The sequence below is a fragment of the Sarcophilus harrisii genome, chromosome 6 (assembly GCF_902635505.1).
Source record: "Sarcophilus harrisii chromosome 6, mSarHar1.11, whole genome shotgun sequence".
Taxonomy (NCBI): Eukaryota; Metazoa; Chordata; class Mammalia; order Dasyuromorphia; family Dasyuridae; genus Sarcophilus; species Sarcophilus harrisii.
Window position 1 is genome coordinate 244,879,886 of NC_045431.1, and position 17,432 is coordinate 244,897,317.

General features: G+C 59.7%; 2 protein-coding genes across 5 annotated transcripts in view; one reads left to right on the plus strand and one right to left on the minus strand.

Moving 5' to 3' along the window:
- Positions 1–1,302: 1,302 nt before the first annotated feature.
- Positions 1,303–11,633, minus strand: TKFC (triokinase and FMN cyclase). 4 transcript variants are annotated; one of them, XM_031941730.1, is made up of 18 exons: positions 11,476–11,633; positions 9,324–9,406; positions 6,432–6,621; positions 5,693–5,803; positions 5,409–5,590; positions 5,181–5,259; positions 4,823–4,912; positions 4,657–4,691; positions 4,491–4,575; positions 4,020–4,109; positions 3,732–3,848; positions 3,501–3,620; positions 3,284–3,421; positions 3,060–3,166; positions 2,832–2,935; positions 2,706–2,739; positions 2,529–2,618; positions 1,303–1,784 (listed from the first exon to the last, which is right to left on the minus strand). In XM_031941730.1, exons 2-18 carry the CDS (start codon positions 9,324–9,326, stop codon positions 1,623–1,625), a joined length of 1,737 nt encoding a protein of 578 aa, XP_031797590.1. In that variant the 5' UTR covers positions 9,327–9,406; positions 11,476–11,633; the 3' UTR covers positions 1,303–1,622. The 4 variants fall into 4 exon arrangements, with proteins under 4 accessions (XP_031797590.1, XP_031797592.1, XP_031797591.1 ...); XM_031941732.1 differs by lacking the exon at positions 11,476–11,633 and adding an exon at positions 9,908–11,319; XM_031941731.1 differs by lacking the exon at positions 11,476–11,633 and having other exon boundaries at positions 9,324–9,890.
- Positions 11,634–11,755: 122 nt separating this feature from the next.
- DDB1 (damage specific DNA binding protein 1) overlaps positions 11,756–17,432 on the plus strand; it is a 29,180-nt gene continuing 23,503 nt past the window's right edge. Inside the window, exons 1-2 of the mRNA XM_031941718.1 lie at positions 11,756–11,964; positions 14,599–14,747. Of these exons, the coding sequence (XP_031797578.1) occupies positions 11,904–11,964; positions 14,599–14,747 (210 nt within the window). The 5' untranslated portion in view covers positions 11,756–11,903. The remainder of the gene's footprint in view (positions 11,965–14,598; positions 14,748–17,432) is intronic.

Sequence of the window (17,432 nt, forward strand, 5' to 3'; positions counted from 1 at the left end):
ACGGCGAGCCTGGCATGCAGTCTGTGTGGTTCCTCCCCCAAGACAGGACGGCAGTTACCCTGCCCCTTGGTCTTAGCTGCTGGGAGCATTGAGGGGAAATGGCTTGCCCCAGGTACGTGGCTCCCAAACTTCCAGGCTGGCTCAGATCATGCCCTTGCCGTGCCAGTGCCCGTGCAGCCTGGCTTCTGCCACTCACACCAGATCCTCCCTTGGGGTGCGTACCAGAGCACGGTCAAGCCCCTCCATGATGCAGCTTCTGTGGCCACGCTTGTCACACCAGGGGGGCCAGCTGACTTTGGGGAGGCCCGGATGGAGACCAGGCTGGGCCACGCGGGTCCCCTCAGACGTTCTCCATCATCATGCCCCCAGGTGGCACTGGAGATATGCCCGAGCCTGCCCCACGAGCCTCTGGGCTGCCCCCTCTTCCTGCCACTGGCCCCTCCCCTTGCAAGATGAAAGGACGGAGCTTGTGTGTGACTTGGCTTGTGAGAAAGTGGGGCTCGGGGGCCCCACCTGAGACGAGTCTGGATCGGAGACGGCCCATGGGCAGGCTTGTGCGTGCTGGGCGTGAGCTCGGAGGAAACCCAGGGCGCCCCCAGGGCCCGGCTCAGATCTGGCAGTTACCATCCTAGTCCCGGCTCTCCAGGGTCTGACCATGGCCAGACAAGCCGGGGGATCCATTGCCACCTCTGCTTGGGCTTTGAGTGACCAGGCGTCACACAGGGAAGGGAGGGAGGTGGTAGCCACCACATTGCGCCACAGATGACTGACGGGAGTCAGCTCTGCCAGACTGAGAAATAGGCTTCGGAGAGATCCTTAAACGAGTGTTATCCCCATGGGAGGTCCCACCAAGCTCTCTCACACTTCCTGGGAGGACGGGCCGGCGGGGAGCAGGGCCAATGGGGAGCAGGGCCGGCTGGGTCTGGAACAGGGCTCTGAAGCCAGTTTGCCGTCGGCCCCAGATGGCCGACCTCCTTCTGGGTGATTGATTGAGTGAAGGGAACGGTGCCTTCAAGGGCAGCTCCTAACCCGGGACCTGGATGCAGGATTTGGGGATGTCATTATTATTTTTTCAGTTTTCCAGTCTTCTATTTTTTTACACTTTATTTTTTAATTGAAGTTTTTTATTTTCAAAACATAAGCAAGGATAATTTTTCAACACTGACCCTTGTGTTCCATTTTCTCTCCTCCTTCTCCTCACCCCCTCCCCTAGATAGCAAGTAATCCAATATATGTTAAACATGGTAAAAACACAGATGTATTTTAAAATTTTTGCTGCACAAGAAAAAGCGGATCAAAAAGAAAAATGAGAAAGAAAACAAAAAGCAAACAAAAGAAGAGAAAACAGCAGGTTGTGGTCCACCCTCAGTTGTTCCCACAGTCCTCTCTGGGTGTAGATCAGCACAAGATGGTGGGCCTGAATCATCTTCTTGTTGGAAAGAGCCACGTGGGGACACATTACTTTGACCCTTAGGTTGCTGGGTGACTGACTTCCTCTGGAATCTGATTATTTTATGCATTTAAAATATGATTGTGCAAAGGCCTTTCCCCAAAAGGCGGAGAAGCCCCCTGGGGCTAGGTTGGGGCAGAGATGCAGCTGTACCCCAGGAGGCCCAGGGGAATCACCCGCTCTGGCCCTGCAGGGTCTCCAGGATGGCCCGGAGCACGGCGGCAGCTGCCACGGCCCCGGGGTCTGGCTGCACCAGTTTGGCTGAGGTGATGTAACTGGCTCTCCCCGCTCCAGCTTCCATATCTTTGGTGGCTTCTGCGGCGGCCTCGGCGCTCTGTGGGACAAGGCCCAGGGCTCAGTCCCCGTCCAAATTGGGGCTGGAGGTGGCCCAGCTGCTTCCTCTCTGCCAGGATGCCCACAGCCCTGGTATGAGGCACCTTCGGCAGCTCTACCAGGGCAGGGCCCCATGGGTAGTTCCTGGCCCAGCCCAGACTGGGTTCTTTCCAGCCCTTCCCCTCAGCCGAGCCACAACTGCCATGGTGGTTCTGTCCTTCGCCTTCCTCCAGCTCAGGCCTGACCGCAGCCCACCCATCACCCCGACAATCTAATCCTCTGCGGTGCAGGGTAACACCCCATCTCCGATCCCAGTGCCCGAATCTGGGCCTCAAACTCTGCTGCACCTGCTTACCTGCCGACATCCCTGCCCGCAAGCCCACCTTAGTACGGGCGCAGGAGCCAAGACATTTAGAGGGAGAAGGGACAGAAAGAGCCTGGGTTCACTTTATGGATGAGCCCACTGAGCCCCAGGCAGTCAGGCTGCTCTGGGGTCTGAAGCCGTCCCTGCCCCCCGCCCTGCTGCTGCTGTGTCCTAGAGGACGGTGGGGGGATGGGGAGCTCCTCAGCCTGGCCTGGCAGCGGGCCCCTTCCCGGTGCTTGCTGGCTTGGATTCAGCCTCAGACTTCCCCCCCTTCCCCCCCCCCCCCGAGCCTGGCCTCCAAGCTGGGGGCCTGAGAAATGGTCTCAGTGGCTCCTGGGGCTGCCTCAGCCTCCCAGCCTTGGGCTTGGTTGAACCGCTCACCTGGACTGCTTTGCTCAGCACCTGCTCCAAGTTGGCCCCCGGGGTCTTCAGGGCGTGGAGTTCCTGGCCCGCGGCCCACAGTGAGTCCAGCTGCCCAAGACAAGGGAGGAGGCGCTGAGTGTCAGGCAGACAGGGACTCCCGGGGAGGGGGGGAGGGGGGAAGGGCAGCGTACGCACCATGGTCCTGTCACCCGGAGCCGCTTTTCCGTACCTGTGGGGAGAGAGGCCCAAGTCAGCCCCCCGGCCCCTGGGGGAAGGGCGGTGAGAGCTGGGGACACGCTGACCCGCGCCACGGGGACTCACCGCTGCATGGCCTCCAGCCCGGCGTCCATGGCTGCAGTCCAGGCCGAAAGGCCAGGCGTGGTCTTGAGGGGCTGGGCGGCCGCGGTCAGGAACAGGCCATAGAGCTGGGGACAGAATCCACCCCAGGGGAGGCGGTGAAGGCCCGGTCTCGGCCTCAGTGTCTGTGGCCCCGGAGGTGCCCCCCACCCTGACCTCGGGGTCAAACCCAGGGGTCCCCGGCTCACTCACCGCCCCCGATGAACCTCCCATCTTCTCCAGCAGGAGCTGGGACAGAGCCGAGAGCAGCTGGTCAGGGCGGCTGGGGGGAGGGCCCTCCTCCAGCCATTGCTGGATGGCTGAAAGGCAAAACAGACAACATAGTGGTGGGGAGGGGGTGGCCCTGGGGCCCAGCCCGAGGCAGAGCTGACGGCCTGGAAGGAGGGCGGGCTGGGGGAGGGCCGCGTCGGGCCTACCTCTGGCGGCCCGGCTGTGGGTGGTCCCACAGTCACCATCGCCCGCGGCCCGGTCCAGCTCGTTCAGATATTCCTCCAGGCCGAGGAGGGCGCTGCACACCCGCTGCAGGATGAGAGTCGCCCTCTGGGAGGCAGCACCTGGCGGAGAGAGGCCAGTGGGGAGGGGTCCCAGGGCTCAGGGCCCCCTCCCACGTCCCCGTCTGGGCGGGCAGCGTACCTCCCGTGGCAATCGGCTTGGCGCCCCCCGGCTGCTCTGTGGGGGCCGCCCGGCTCCGGGCACGGCCTGTCACAGGGACGCTGGCTACACGGGGCCAGGCGGAGGCCGTGGTGTCGGCATCTGGGAACGAACAGGAGGCGGGCTCAGCTGCTGGAGCCAAGGGGAGTCCCTCCTGCTGCCCCCGACCGCCCCCTCGGCCCACGGAGACAAAGCCGGACCTCGGGCTCTCACCGATCAGTTTGAGGAGGGCATCATCTGCCAGCAGGAGGGTCAGAGAGATGCCAGCCATTTCCAGGGCTGACATGAAGGTGCCCACCAAGGCACGGGCAATCTTCACCCCACGGGCCTCTAGGATCCAGAGCAGGAGCCGGGGTTGGGGAGGGAAGGGGCTCCGACCAGGCCAGGGGAGCAGGGCGATGGGTGCGTCTCGAGGGCGCCCCCAGCCTCTCCCCACAGCCCCCGGCCCCTCCTCTCCCGGCCAATCCTGGAGCTCCCCAGCACAGGGGGGGAGCCACTTACCGAGGCAGCGCACGGCCGCGTCCGCCATGATGCCCAGCTCCAGGAAGGACAGGCCTCCCAGGTTATTGACGACCAGCACCACCGAAGAGCCTGCGGGTGCCCACAAGGGGGCGGGCAGCCCCCGCCCATCAGGCGACCAGGACTCCCCTAAGCCCGTAATGGGCACAAGGCTCCGGGGGCAGAGAGCAGGTGCCCCCTCACATCCCAAGGAGCCGGCGAGGGCTGAGACGGGCCCTTCGCACTGAGGGCCTCGTCCCGGGGGCCTGGAAGGTCTCAGGCTGCCTCGCCCATGTGGTTCATAGGAGGCGGTTTGGGAGGGAAGTGGGCTTCGTGCCGAGGCGGGGCCAAGGCAGGGGTGTGGGGGCCGCGACCAACCCTGCGGGGGTCTCGGGGAGGGGGGGCGGCGCCGGGAGACAGGGACATGGAGGGCAGAGCCCGGGGGGCAGGGACTGGCAGGACATGGCGACTAACCAGCCGTGACTGACACGTGGGACTCATTGGAGGGGTTTGTCATGTGGTCGAGCATGGTCTTCACCACCTCGTCAGCCGTGGCCATCTGGAAGTGGGGGGCAAGAGTGAGGGGGGGGGCGAGCCTGCTCTGGCGCCCGCGAGCCCCGAGCAAGCGCGCCCCACCCACCTTCAGCCGCTGCACGCCAGCCTCACCGTGGATCCCTGTGGGAAAGAACACATGGCAGCTGCTCGGGGGGAGGGGAGGCACTGGGCCAACCCACCCTGGGGCCAGACTCCGCCCGCGGGCCGCTCTGCGAGACAGGCCCCTCAGGGGCCACGGACCAGCTGCTCACCCAAGCCCAGCTCCATCTCTTCGGCGGGCAGCTGGAAGGTGGGTCTGGAGCCCGGCACGCTGCAGGAGGACAAGCTCGCGCCCAGGGTGCCTAGGAGGGAGCGGGGCAGTGAGCTTGGGACAGCTCAGGGGGCTCGCAGTGGGGGTGGGGAGGAGCTGGGGTAGTGCCCGAGAGCGGGGGCCCGACTCCTCTGCCCAGGGCACCTTCCCACAGATGCCCAGTGTGGCCGGCAGCTTCTGCTCCTTCCTTCACAAGTGCCCGTGCCCTCCATAATGCTCCTTTTCCTCCCGGGGCTAGGGAGGCCGCCCCCAGCCCAGAATTTACCTGCCCCCCTCGCCGCCCCCAGCCCAACACTCACCCATGGTGGCGGCGACTGTGCTCACTCTCTGAATGATCTCCTCGAGCCCCACCCCCGCCTCGGCCAGCGCCCCGGCCACCTGTACCAGCGTGAGATCCAAGCCCCAGGGTCTGTGAGGGCACATTTTGGGGGCAGCGGGCGGGGGAGGGGGACCACACCCCACTCCCACTGACCTTGCCCAGGAGGCCCTCATCCCTCCCCTACCGATGCCCGGCCCCTGAGCCCCACCTTGTGGATCAGCACGGTGCCGCAGAGCCCCCGCCTGCCAGCCTTCTTCAGGCTGGTGAAGGCGCTGTCATCGCCGATGACGACCATCTCCACGGGGATGCCCTCGGCGCACGCCTGCTCCCGAGCCAGCCCGAAGTTGAGCCGGTCCCCAGTATAATTCTTCACGATAAGCAGTGTTCCCGCTGCAGAGGCCGGAGAGAGGGTCAGGGAGCCTCGCCCGCCACTCTGCCACCCTGCCCTCCCCACACCCACGGGAGGCATACCCGCCGCCATCCCTGCCCTACCTGTGCCCGCCTGTGCCACCGCCCGGATGGCGGCCAGGATGCTGCCCACCGCGGGGGAAGCGAACACAGCCCCGGCAATGACCCCAGTGAGCATCCCTTTGCCTATGAAACCTGCAGGGAGAGGCAAAGGGGGAGGGGGCTCATTGGGCCGCCTCCCGCCCGCTTCCTCTGTCCTTGGCAGTCCTGCTGGATGCCCGAGAAAGGCCCCCAGGATGGTCGCCGCGGGAGAAGACTCGGGATGGCTCTGCTCCGGCTGGGAGCCCGGGGGGGTCCAGGGGTGACCTGGCCCTTTGGGTCCCCGCAGAGTCTGATTAAGGAGCAGCCTGGCTACATGCAGGGGGCATCCCCACACGGGGAGAGCGGCTGGGCCAAGGGACGAGGGCCTGGGTCTGAGACCCCTCAGATCTGGTGGGACCTCGCACATGTGGGACCGGGCTGCCGCCGGCTCCGGAGAACTGGGTGCGATGGCAGACACAGGAAAGTGTGACGGGGGCACGACCTCTGTGGGGGCTGGTTCTAATTAATGATGCTTGTTTGTGGCAAGGGGGAGCCCCCATGTGGGAAGAGAAGGTGGAAGGGGAGCGGATGCTGGCTATGCATTTTAAGGAAGGGGGAGGAGGGCCCAGAGGCAGGTGACTGGGGGTGGGGGTGAGATGCTGGTCAGCTGCCGCTGGCTCCCTCTTCCACGGCCTCCTGGGCCCGGCCCCCCCACAACCTCCCACGCCTGGCGTGGGCTCACCTGCATGGGCAGGCTCATGGCCGGAGCCCCCGCCTGACAGCAGGGCCACCCGGCCCTTCAGGCTCTCCAGATCAGAGCGCAGGGCCACGCGGTGCCCCTGCAGGAGCTGGAGCCCAGGGTTACAGGCCACCAGGCCGGCCAGGGCATCATCCGCACAGCCCGTCACCGAGTTCACCAGCTTCTTGGCGCTCTGGTGGGAGAGAAAGCAAGGGGTTGGGGCGCCTCGGGGCCTGCCGTGGTCCCCAGCCCCCACCTCAAGCAGCCTGGGACCGCCCCCAGGGCTGTGACGCCCCTTAGTCCGCTGGCTGGCTGGCAAGGCCTGGGCGGATGCAAGGGCTCTGGAACCCTGCCTCGCTGAGGCCCCGCTCCATTTGGCTCTGCTTCCAGCCAGGCTCTCGAAGGCCCCAGACCCGCCCTGGGCTCGGGATGCAGCCCTGCTTTCTCTCCTACGGGGCCCACCTGCCTCCCTCCTCCCTCTGGCTAAGGACGGACGACTGATCAGTGTCACCGTTGCCCCTGGGAAAGGCCCGGTGACAACTGTCCGACCGCGGCCCACTCGGAATCGTGGGTTTCTGACTCACAGCCGCTTGCCCCCCCACTCTGACCCCCCCTTCTCAGCCCCCTGCCCTTCCCAGTGGGCCATTCCCCATTCACCGGGTCCCCTGGAAGCCCCAGACCTGGGCCCTCCCCCCACAGGCCGCTGCATCTCCTTCCCAATGACACTTCTGCGTGGGCAGTTCTCCGAGCTTTTTTGAAGGCAGGCCCCAGGTTGTGTTTTCTCTCCGTCCGAGCCACCAGACCCACAGCAGCCACCACTAGATGTCCAGGCTGGCAAGTGGACGGGGTCCAAGGGGGGGAAACAAGGCCTAGTCACTCAGGGCGCAGCTCACACAGGCTGTTCCAGCTGGCTGGGAGCTCACGCTTTCCCCCTCCACATCTCTGTGTCCTGGGACAACGCTCTGGCTGCCTCCCACTGGTTACGGCCTGGGCTTGTGGTCCCCTCTGGCATCAGACCAAGCTGGGCACTTCCTGTGCTGGGCACTGGCTTCCGGGCTCCTTTTTGGATTCACCTCACACACCTCCCCCTTGTTCTAAATGGCTCCGGGCCGTCCGGCCTCCGGACCAGTTACCCTCAAACCTCGTTCTCACAAGATCACAAGAAGGGGTTTTCCAGATGAGGAAACTGAGGCTGGACAAGTCAAAGGTACATTTCAGGTCCCTCAGAGAGAAAGTCGCAGGGCCAGGACTCGACGCGGAATCCCAGGAGCCAGGAAGCGGCAGTTCTTCCTCAGCCACCATCCTCCTGGGTGCCGGCCTGGGCAAAGGGCAGGCTTGGAGACGGACTGGCCAACGACCTGCCTGAGAAGAGGCTGCTGCGGGGGCCGCGGCTTGGGAAGAGCTCCCTGACCTTCCTGTGCCCTGTGTATGCCGGCTCTTCCTCTTCGGGATGATCACTCCCGTCTTTCCCTCAGGCCTTTGGGGGCATCCGGGCCCAGGGAATAAATGGTCAGTCCATCAAGGGGACAAGCATTGACTGGGCACGGATGGGACCGTTCAGAGTTGAGGCGGAAGGAGGAAGCTGAGGCAGGGAGGAGGGAAGGGCTTGCTTCAGGTCACTGCAGCACAGCAGCCAAGCCGGGTCCCCTGCCCTAAACCTGTGCTCGATGAGGGCGATGAAAGAGCTCTGAAGGTGAGTGCCCACAGACAACCGGCCCGAGGACAGAAGCAAAGGGAATGAGCTCTGATCAAAAGTGGCTGACAGCATGGTGGCCCTTGAGGGAGCAGTGCCAGGAGCCAGCCCCCGGAGGTGCCCCAGGCCTGTGCCCGGAGATGCCATAAACCCTCCCCTGGAGGTGCCCCAGGCCTGCCCCCTTATTCTTAAAAATGAGGAAATGAAAACCATGAGAGTCTACAGAGTGGGCCATCCCCTGCCTCCGCATCCATAACCACGCTGCCTCCCCCCAGAGAGGGTCTTTCCCGATCCTGCCCCCCTTCGCCACAGGCTGGTGCCCCACCCTCCAGAAACCACTCAGTAAGTACTCTGTGGCCCTCGAGTGCCCCATCCCTGAAGGCAAGGACTGGCAGCCCCGGAGCTGGCACACAGTAGGGGTCTAACAAGTGTTGCTGACATGAGAACGAGCTGGGGTCGAGGTTTAAGCAGCAGAGGCCACAGGGGTCTCACTCCGGGGGGTCTGGCTCTGGGAGGGCTTGCCCGGGCTGGACACAGGAGGAAGCCACCGGCTCAGAGTGAGTGTCTGTCGGACCCCAGCACGGTCCAGCCCTCCTGACCCAGGGGCCTGGCGCTGGGGCACCCCTGTACCTTACAGGGCCCTGGTCACTCAGACCAGCCAAGAACACGACCCAGACTGCGCCAGACTCTTACGGTTCTCTGGCAGTGGGGGGGTGGCCCGGGGCTGGCCACAACCTCACGCACGTGGGCCAGGCACTGTGCTGAATGCCGGGGAGACAAAAAGGGGCAAAAGCCAAGTCCCCTCCCCCACGGAGGGATGTCACGGGCAGGTACAAACAAGCCCAATTCAGGGTGACTAGGAAATATCGGAGAGGGAAGGCGAGGGTTTAAGAGGAGCCAGAAAGGCTGCCTGTAGAAGGCGGGCTTCTAGGTCCCTTGGAGTGGCAATGGCCTCCTGCCTGGGCACCCACAGAGTGAACCTGGAGGCCCGGGGGAGCCGGAGAGGGGCAGAGTCCTGTGGCAGGACGTCAATCACAACACCCTAACGGGCCATGGGCCTTCTCACCGTCACCCCAGGGCCCGGTCTCTGACCTGTGGTCCAGCAGCTTCCAGGGGTGAGCGCGGTTAGCCGGACTGCGCTCTGGGGGCAGCTCACAGGGGCACCCAGAGCTCCCTTCTCCCTTCCTTCCCCCAGAACTCACCATGGCTGCAAGGTTTCCAGGAGGAGGCTCCCGTCAGCTCAGAGAACCAAGGGTGGCTCAGGGGCTATTCGGCCACTCCAGCCCTAGGGAGACAGAAGAGTGCCCTTTATGGGAGGCGGAGGCAGTGTTTGGAGGGCCGGATGGATGGGGGCTGGCTCGTGAAGGGGCCGAGCTGGGCCAAGTCTGCTGGCACTGGTGTGGGCTCTGCCCGCTGGGATCCCGCTCCCGCCTGGGACCTTGGTCTAAGTCCAAACTCTAGCGCGTGGCTCAGCTCTGGAGTGGGGAAGGCACAGGGGGAGAAAGGCCAAAGTCTGCACGTGGCCCAGATCCTCTCCCTCTGCAGTGGTAAAATCCACCTGGGGAGCACGTGCAATCACTGGAGCAGGTGCCCAAGGCAGGGGCGTCCCAGGTTGGGCAGCACGTGCTGCCCAGTGACCCCCCACCCCGGGCCAAACAACCACTGATAGTTGGGCTCCTGGAGGCTGCTCTTGGACCGGCAGCGCCGCACAGTGCAGAGTCAGGGCCTTGGGCTCGATCCTGACCATCACTACTGGCTGTGTGACTCGGCCTAACCCCAAGTTTACCCGACTGTAAAAAAGAGATGGTGCGAGTGGGTACTTCATTGGACGGACACCAGCCTCCTCTTGGCAGAGAGGTGGGGGACGCGGGGGGCAGAAGGAAGCGGACATTGTATGGAAGCCTAGGGAATCCCCCCTTTTAATCCAACTGAAATGAGTAAGAAACAGTCTTTCCTTTCTTGCAGCCTGAGAACCTTTTTAGACTTTTCTCTCTAGGAAAGTCCTGAGAATAAAGGCGGTCCCAGGACGCGAGCTCCCGGGGAGGCCCCCAATGGCTAGGACACCGTGACCCACTGAGTGAGGGGCTGGAACTGTAGGATGCTTCCCTAATCTCCTAGATTCCTACAGTATCACTGTGGATCGCTGGGGTCAGAGGCCGGGGGTCAGAGGCCGGGCGGGACATCAGAGCCAGAGATGCCCGGAATTAGCCTCTTTTGAATGACGGGCTTTCTGGCAGACTGAGACGGGGCCTTTCTTCCTCAGCTGTCGGTGGGGCGCGCGGGCTGGCTTCTTTGCTAGGCTGGCATGGGGTGGGGGGCTCCTGGGGCCCTCAAGGGCAAACTCCCAAGCCCCAGCAGGGCTATTAGCGTTACTGTTACAATAAACCGTCCCTTGCCGCGGGCGTCAGTTCAATCCTGCAAACCCTTTTGCGACACCTCGGGACGCTGGTCGGCGACCCCCGTCTTGGGGTCTCCTTCTGAACCTCAACCAAGTCGCCGGGCTCAAGATCGGGGGTTTGCCGAATATCACGCTCTTCCTCCGCTCTTTCCACGTCACCCCGGCCCCTGCCCGGCAGCAGGTGCTAATAAGGGTCGGTGCAGTGGCTTAGATCTAACGGGCTGATTGGTGCATCCCAAATACCCAGAGGCAGCCCGGTGGGGGGGCGGGGCTGCCCGGTGGGGGGGCGGGGCTGCCCGGTGGGGGGGCGGGGCTGCCCGAGGAGCCGCCGCGTTTCCGCCTTTTTTCTCACTTTATTTCCTTTGGATCTGATTGTGCGGGTGCAGCGGGACGGCCCGCGTCTGACCCGGGCTGGGTTCCGGGCCGGGGCCAGGGGGGAGAAAACCTGGACACAAGCTTTTGTCGGGAGAACGTCGGTCGCACGCGTTTTGGAAAATGAAAAGCTATTAAAAAACAAAACCAGCGCTCGGGGCCGAAGCGGGGCGGGGGCAACGCGACCTCGTCAGCTTCCTCCCCGAAGTGGGCTGCGGGACCCCAGGGGGGGCGCACCGAGGCGGTCACTGAGGCGGGGAAGGAGAAATTCGCGCTCTCGGAGAGCGGGGGGGCGGGGCGCGGGAGGGACCCAAGCGGCGGGGCCGCCGCCGGAGGCAGAGCCGGGCGCTCTCGGGGGGCGGGGGGACGGGGGGGCGGGGCGCGGGAGGGACCCAAGCGGCGGGGCCGCCGCCGGAGGCAGAGCCGGGCGCTCTCGGGGGGCGGGGCGCGGGAGGCCGCCGCTCCGGATTGGGGGACTCCGGCGCAGGGGCGGCGCGAGCTGTGCGGAAGGGGGGCTTGGGGGCAACTGACGTTAGCGCTCTCTCCTTCTCCCCCTTTCCCCCCCCCCTCGAGCACGAGCTCACCAGCCGTCAGCCGCGCTGCGCCTGCTCCGGTCCCGGCGAGCAGAGAAGGGGCGGGCAAAGCGTCCCTTCATCCGGGGCTCGGCGGAAGGGGCGGGGCTCGGCAAGGGCGGGGCCTGCGGCCAGCCGGCATCTTCGGGCTGGGGAAGCGAGCTGAGACCTCCGAGCCGCTAGGGGAGGGGAGGGCGCCCGTCCCGTGGTGCCCCGCGGCCAGGGCGCTCTAGGCGGCGGCAGCGGCGCGTCTCGGCGGCGGTGGCGGTGGCGGTGGCGGTGGCGGTGTAGGTGCGGAGGCTGTGCGCGGGACCTGCTCGTCTCTCGGCCGTCGCCGTGTCTCTGTCCGTGTCCGCTTCCGCGGCCGCCCGGGCCCCTCGCCCACTCGGCCCCCCGCCCGCTCCGCCCCCGGCCCACCCCGCCCGGGCTCCGGCCTCGACATGTCGTACAACTACGTGGTGACGGCGCAGAAGCCCACGGCCGTCAACGGCTGCGTGACGGGTGAGGGGAGGCCGCGGACCGGGCGGGGGCGGGGGCGGGGGCGGCGCGCCTCCCCACGTGGGGAAACTGAGGCCCGGCAGGGGAGGCACCATGTGCGCCCGGACCTGGGGGCCCGCGGGGGAAACTGAGGCCCGCCCGGGGAGGGACCATGTGCATCAGGACGGGAGGGGAGGGGCCCGCGGGGGAAACTGAGGCCCGCCCTGGGGGCCGTGTGCACTGGAACCCGGGGTGGGGGGTGGGGGGCTGCTGAGGCCCAGCCGGGGAGGGACCATGTGCATCAGGACGGGAGGGGAGGGGCCCGCGGGGGAAACTGAGGCCCGCCCGGGGAGGGACCATGTGCGCCCGGACCTGGGGGCCCGCGGGGGAAACTGAGGCCCGGCAGGGAGGACTAGAACCTGGGGCTGCAGAAGGGAAGGGCCCCTCAGATTTCCAAGCTGGGTACCTGAGGCCGGCGTCAGCCCTTCCGTCCCTTAGCTCCTCTTCCTCCGCGAGAGGCCTGTTGCGTCTCTCCGGCAGGGGCTGGGCTCGCCGTCTCCAGGCTGTCTCAGCCTCTCAGGCCTGACCCCGGGCAGATGAGAACAAGGCTGCCTTCTGGACCTTGATTTTTAGGGGACCTCAGCTTGATGGGCGTGGTTTTGGGGGGAGCCCACTCCCAGGGGAGGAGCAGACCCCGCCTCTGCTCTCCAAGGTGGCCCTTGGGCTAAGCCCCGAGGATGCTCTTTCCAGGGCCCGGTGGCCAGAGACAGGAGCAGTTGTTGACCAGGAGGGAACGTTGTTGGCCGATAGACCAGCCCCGTCCTTTTCAGAGGAGCACCATTGGGGGAAATGACTTGGGGTCCGGGACCTCCAGACGGAGGTAGCTGGAGTCTGGCAGCCTGGGCCTGAAGGCGGCCCCGGGAAGCCCCTGACCCCCATGGCAGTGCTCTTGGGTTGGGGGGGGCGGTAATTGTTGGGGATTTCTCCCTCACCTCAAGCTGAAATTGACCCCGCAGCGAGTTTCACTGGTGGCTCTTAATGGCCCAAAACTCGGGGCCAAGTGAACAAGTTCAGCTCTTCTTCCCCTTCAAATAAACCAGGACTTGTGGGGAAGAGAGGCCCTAGTGTCGGGCAGCTCCTGGAGCCCCGAGGCCTCCGATCAGGGCGAAGTGGGAACAAAAGTCTGCGTGTGAGGTCTGGCGTGGACACTTCACCATCTGGGTGACCTCTGACCTCACCTCAGCGGTGACCTCACCTCAGCTTTATCCCAAGCACAGTGTTGGGATTGGTCAGAGGATGGTGATTCTTAACCTGGGGTCACTGAATTTTGTTTCCTGTGTTTGATAACTGCTTTAATATAATTTGTTTCTTTTTTATGTACAATGTTATATTTTGCATCTTTAAAAACACTGAGGAGCGGGCCAGTGGTTTCGCCGGACTGCCCAAGGGCTTGTATGGGAAGAATCCCCGGATGCTCTTTCCCACTCTCATAGTCTGTGAATGCAGAGAGGGAGGGCGGTTTAGGAAAAATGTCTTTGATTTAGAGTGAGTGGACCTTGGTTCAAATGACACCCCGTGTGACCTTTTGCTCTGGGGTCAGTTTCTTCACTTGTGAAAGTGAAGGCTTTAAACAAAGGGTTTCTGTTTCCTTTCAGCTCTAGATTCTCTGAACCCCTGAATCAGCTGGGGGCTCCCAGATTGAGATGAGGTGATAGCACCTGTCAAGAAAAGAGCTCCTTGTCATAGCCCCTATAAGGACATGGTGAAGTTCACATTTTAGAGCTGTCTGGGCTTACCTTTTTACCTGATCAAACACTCCCCTGATAATATCCTCCTGATAGATGAGTTTCCCATCTGTTTAGATGGAGCAGCTGTTTATCCTCAGCAACAGGTGCAGGGATGATCAGGACAACTGAGTTTGGAGGGCAAAGGCTAAACATTGGGCTTGCGCCGTTAGCCAGTCATGTGGGGGAATTATTTTTAGTAATAACAGTGCAAGTCAACATTGTATAAAAGACACAAATATTATGGATTGGATCTCCCCGGGCCTAAGACTTTTTAATGAGCAAAATGCACTCAAAGTGCCCTTGTTCCCTCCTCCCAATACCTATTGCCATGGCAATACCATGGTACCAAGAAGCTTTGACATGTGGGCTGTTTGAGCTCCCAGAGTACTAGGAAAGGGCCAGGAGATGATTGTCCTTTGTCCTAAACATCCGGACCACAATATACATTAATTTGGAGACTAGGTAAAGATTGATGTTGAGAAACAACATGTGTGTGTGTCTGTCTCCCAGTCCGACCCTCCATCTATCCATCCTTTGGTATTCTGTGTTGATGTGTCCATCCTTTGGTGGTCTGAGTCTGTGGGCCTATTGGTCTCTCTCTCCCTGGGGCTTTAATTGATCAAAGCCTTTTTTTTTTTTTTGGTAGATAGGGTACAATTTTTATGTTTTTTTTTTTTTGAAAGATCCTGCTTTTCTCTTTGTAAATATCTGGGAATGAAATTGTTTTAAGCATCAAGGAAGGAAATGCTTAAAGGAAATTAGAGAAATGCCTGAATGCTCCCAAGTTTTTAGATTTTAATACTTTGGGAGCCTTTAGGATGCTGCTGAGGAGGACTCGGCCCCTTCTTATTCCTGGTGACAATTCTTTCAGGTCACTTCACTTCTGCCGAAGACTTGAATCTGCTGATTGCCAAAAACACCCGCCTGGAGATCTATGTGGTCACCGCAGAGGGGCTGCGGCCCGTCAAAGAAGTGGGCATGTATGGCAAGATTGCTGTTATGGAGCTTTTCCGTCCCAAGGTAAGCACTGTCTCCAGAGCTCCACACCTTGTATGGCATTGAGCCTGCTTCTTGTTTTTATTACATTTACTTTGGATCACAGTTGGAGAGTGGGACAATAGCATAAGAAGACTTGGCAAGGAGTTCTCACTTTGAAGGGTAAATTCATATTTGAATGGGATTGGCCCTTGGAAAGATTCTCTTAAGAGAAAAGAGGGCCTTTTGGAAAATGTCTTAATTTCTAAATTCTGGATACCAGATGTCTTTATCCAACTAGTTACTTGTTTTTATGCCTTTTTACTGCCTTTATTAAAATGCTCTGACAGCTCATCAGCAGGAGGAGATTTTCTCGGATAGTCGAATGCAAACCTTGGAGGGTCCCACCAAGCTAGAAAAATTTTTAGTAATGGGTCTTAGATAATGTCAGGCAGCTAGCCTCTGGTGTTGGTGGAAGGAGTGCCTCCCCACAATTAGGAAATCACAGAGCCTTGATTGTTCAATTGTTCAAGCAGGTTTTCCCCAAAGTGATCTGAGACAGAAAGGTAGTAGAATGCTAAAGTTAACTTTAAAAAAGAGGTTCCTTCCCCTCCGCTGTTTGTTCAACTTGTGATTTGGAAGTGACTTAAAGATTTCCCTTGAAATATTATTGCTTTCCTTGTTGATTAAACCACTTCCCCTTCTAGTTTATAATTTATAAGTTGCCTTATACTCATCTAATAATGAGGAGCTTGGATTCAGTGATCTCTTAAGGTCCTTTTCAGCTTTAAATTTTTGAGCCAGTGGCTCCTCCCAGTCTCCCAAGCTGATCAGCTAGTTATTCAGAGCATGTTTCTAGCTTTATATAAAATTGGAACTTAAAAAAAAAAATCTCCCACTTCTTGTTGGAGAAGGGATGGACTAACCATAGGTTAGGTGTGAAATGTTATCAGATATAACCAATATAACAGACATTTGTTTGCTTTTAATGATGTGTTTTTTTTTCCCTTTTTGCTAGAAAATTTGTTTTGTTAGAGGGAAAGTTGGAGATTGGGGCAAGAGTAATGGGTACTGACACTGATGCCAAATAATAAAAGGACAGATGTAGACACAAGCAGAAAAGTGTTGGTTGATATTGCCATGTTAAATTTAATATATTAAATATGTAAGAGATTTCAAAAGAATAAATAAAATAGAATTGAGACTAGTTATTTCAATAACTAGAGGAATATATGTTGCTTTAATTCTTGGAGGTGTTTGAAGTGAAACAGAGCTCAGGATAACATCTTTAAAATTCACAAATTAGGAAAGAATGGTCTTTGGGGTAGTTTTGTGGAAGTAGCACTTTTTAAGGATATGAAGGGTCAGAATGCATAGCCATGGAAGTGGTCAAGTGAGAGGAGGAGAAAAAGGAGGGGAAGATGAACAACATTTGCTTAGAATTCATTTCCTTTCAGCCAGCTTTGAACTGTGTTATAGAGCTCACTTTCAAGGAGTTTACAGGCTAATAGAGAAAGGAAAGAAACACAAATAACTGAGATGGAAGGATGAATGAGATCAGTGTTTTGGAGAAGTCCAGCAGAATATTTTGAGAGTCGGTGGAGGGTGGGTAGGAGCCCAGAGAAAACTTCATGTAGGAAGTGTTCTCTGCGTTGGCCTACGAAGGTAAATGGTACAATGGGGGACCCATTCTAGTTAGAGGGGATGGTGGGAACTAAGGCATAGAAGTGGGAGGGAGGCAGGATGAAAATGAGGGTTTAATTGGTTCTCAGTATATAAAGGGAATGGTGGGATAAAAGTTTGGAACAGTTGCTGAAACCAGATTGTAAAGGGTCTGGGGAGTGAGATGAGTAAGAGAGTGTTAGGATTGGGAAGATTGCTGTGCCAGTGCTAGGAAGGCTAGATTGGAGGTGTGCCTGGTGGTCAGTGAGGTCCATATAGGAGGGGATGGAGTTATTGCCAGTGCAGCCTTGGCAGGACTTGGCAGTAGATTGGAGATGGTAAAAGATGGATGAGCTCAAGGGAATGCCAGGGTTATAAGCTTGGATCACTGTCAGCAGGAATAAAAAAATTAGAAGAGGTAAGATTGTTAGTCATTTTCTAAGTAGTTCATAGTCCCTTCAGGCTTAATGAGTTCAGCCTGGGCTTGTTGAGTTTGAAGTGCCAGAGGACATATTTAGCAGGCAGTTTGGCACATTGACAGAGAAGGTAAGCGTTGACATAGATTTTGGAACCATCTGCCTAGAGGAATGGCCATTGAAGCCCTGGTGAAGAGGGCCAAGGACAGACTGTCGGGGGCCATCAGTGTTGGAGGAACAAGTAGAAGACTCAGTGACAAAGGAGACTGAGAGTTAGGCAGATTCCCTGGCAGTTGGGAAAGTAAGTCTCCCCAAAGAGGGAAGGTGGTTACTTGGTGAAGAAGATGATAGGCCTGTGGTAGGATTGATTGTCAGGCTGTACACAGAATAAGCTGAGGCAGGACAGCTGCACAATGAGCTGAAGAACCAGAAAGAACATGGTGTGTAAAGGGTTAGTGGGCTCCCCAGGACTTTTTTTTTAGGATGAGGAGGTCTGCACGCATTTGCCGACTAGGATCCTAGAACACTTATATATCTCCTTTTTTAAAAGGAGCAGCAGATGGAAAGGTGCTGCAAGTTTGAGAGGGGGATTGCTAGAACACAGGAAGGGGAGCGGAAAGAGGCCCAGCTGAAGAAGCTCGGTCTGGGAGAG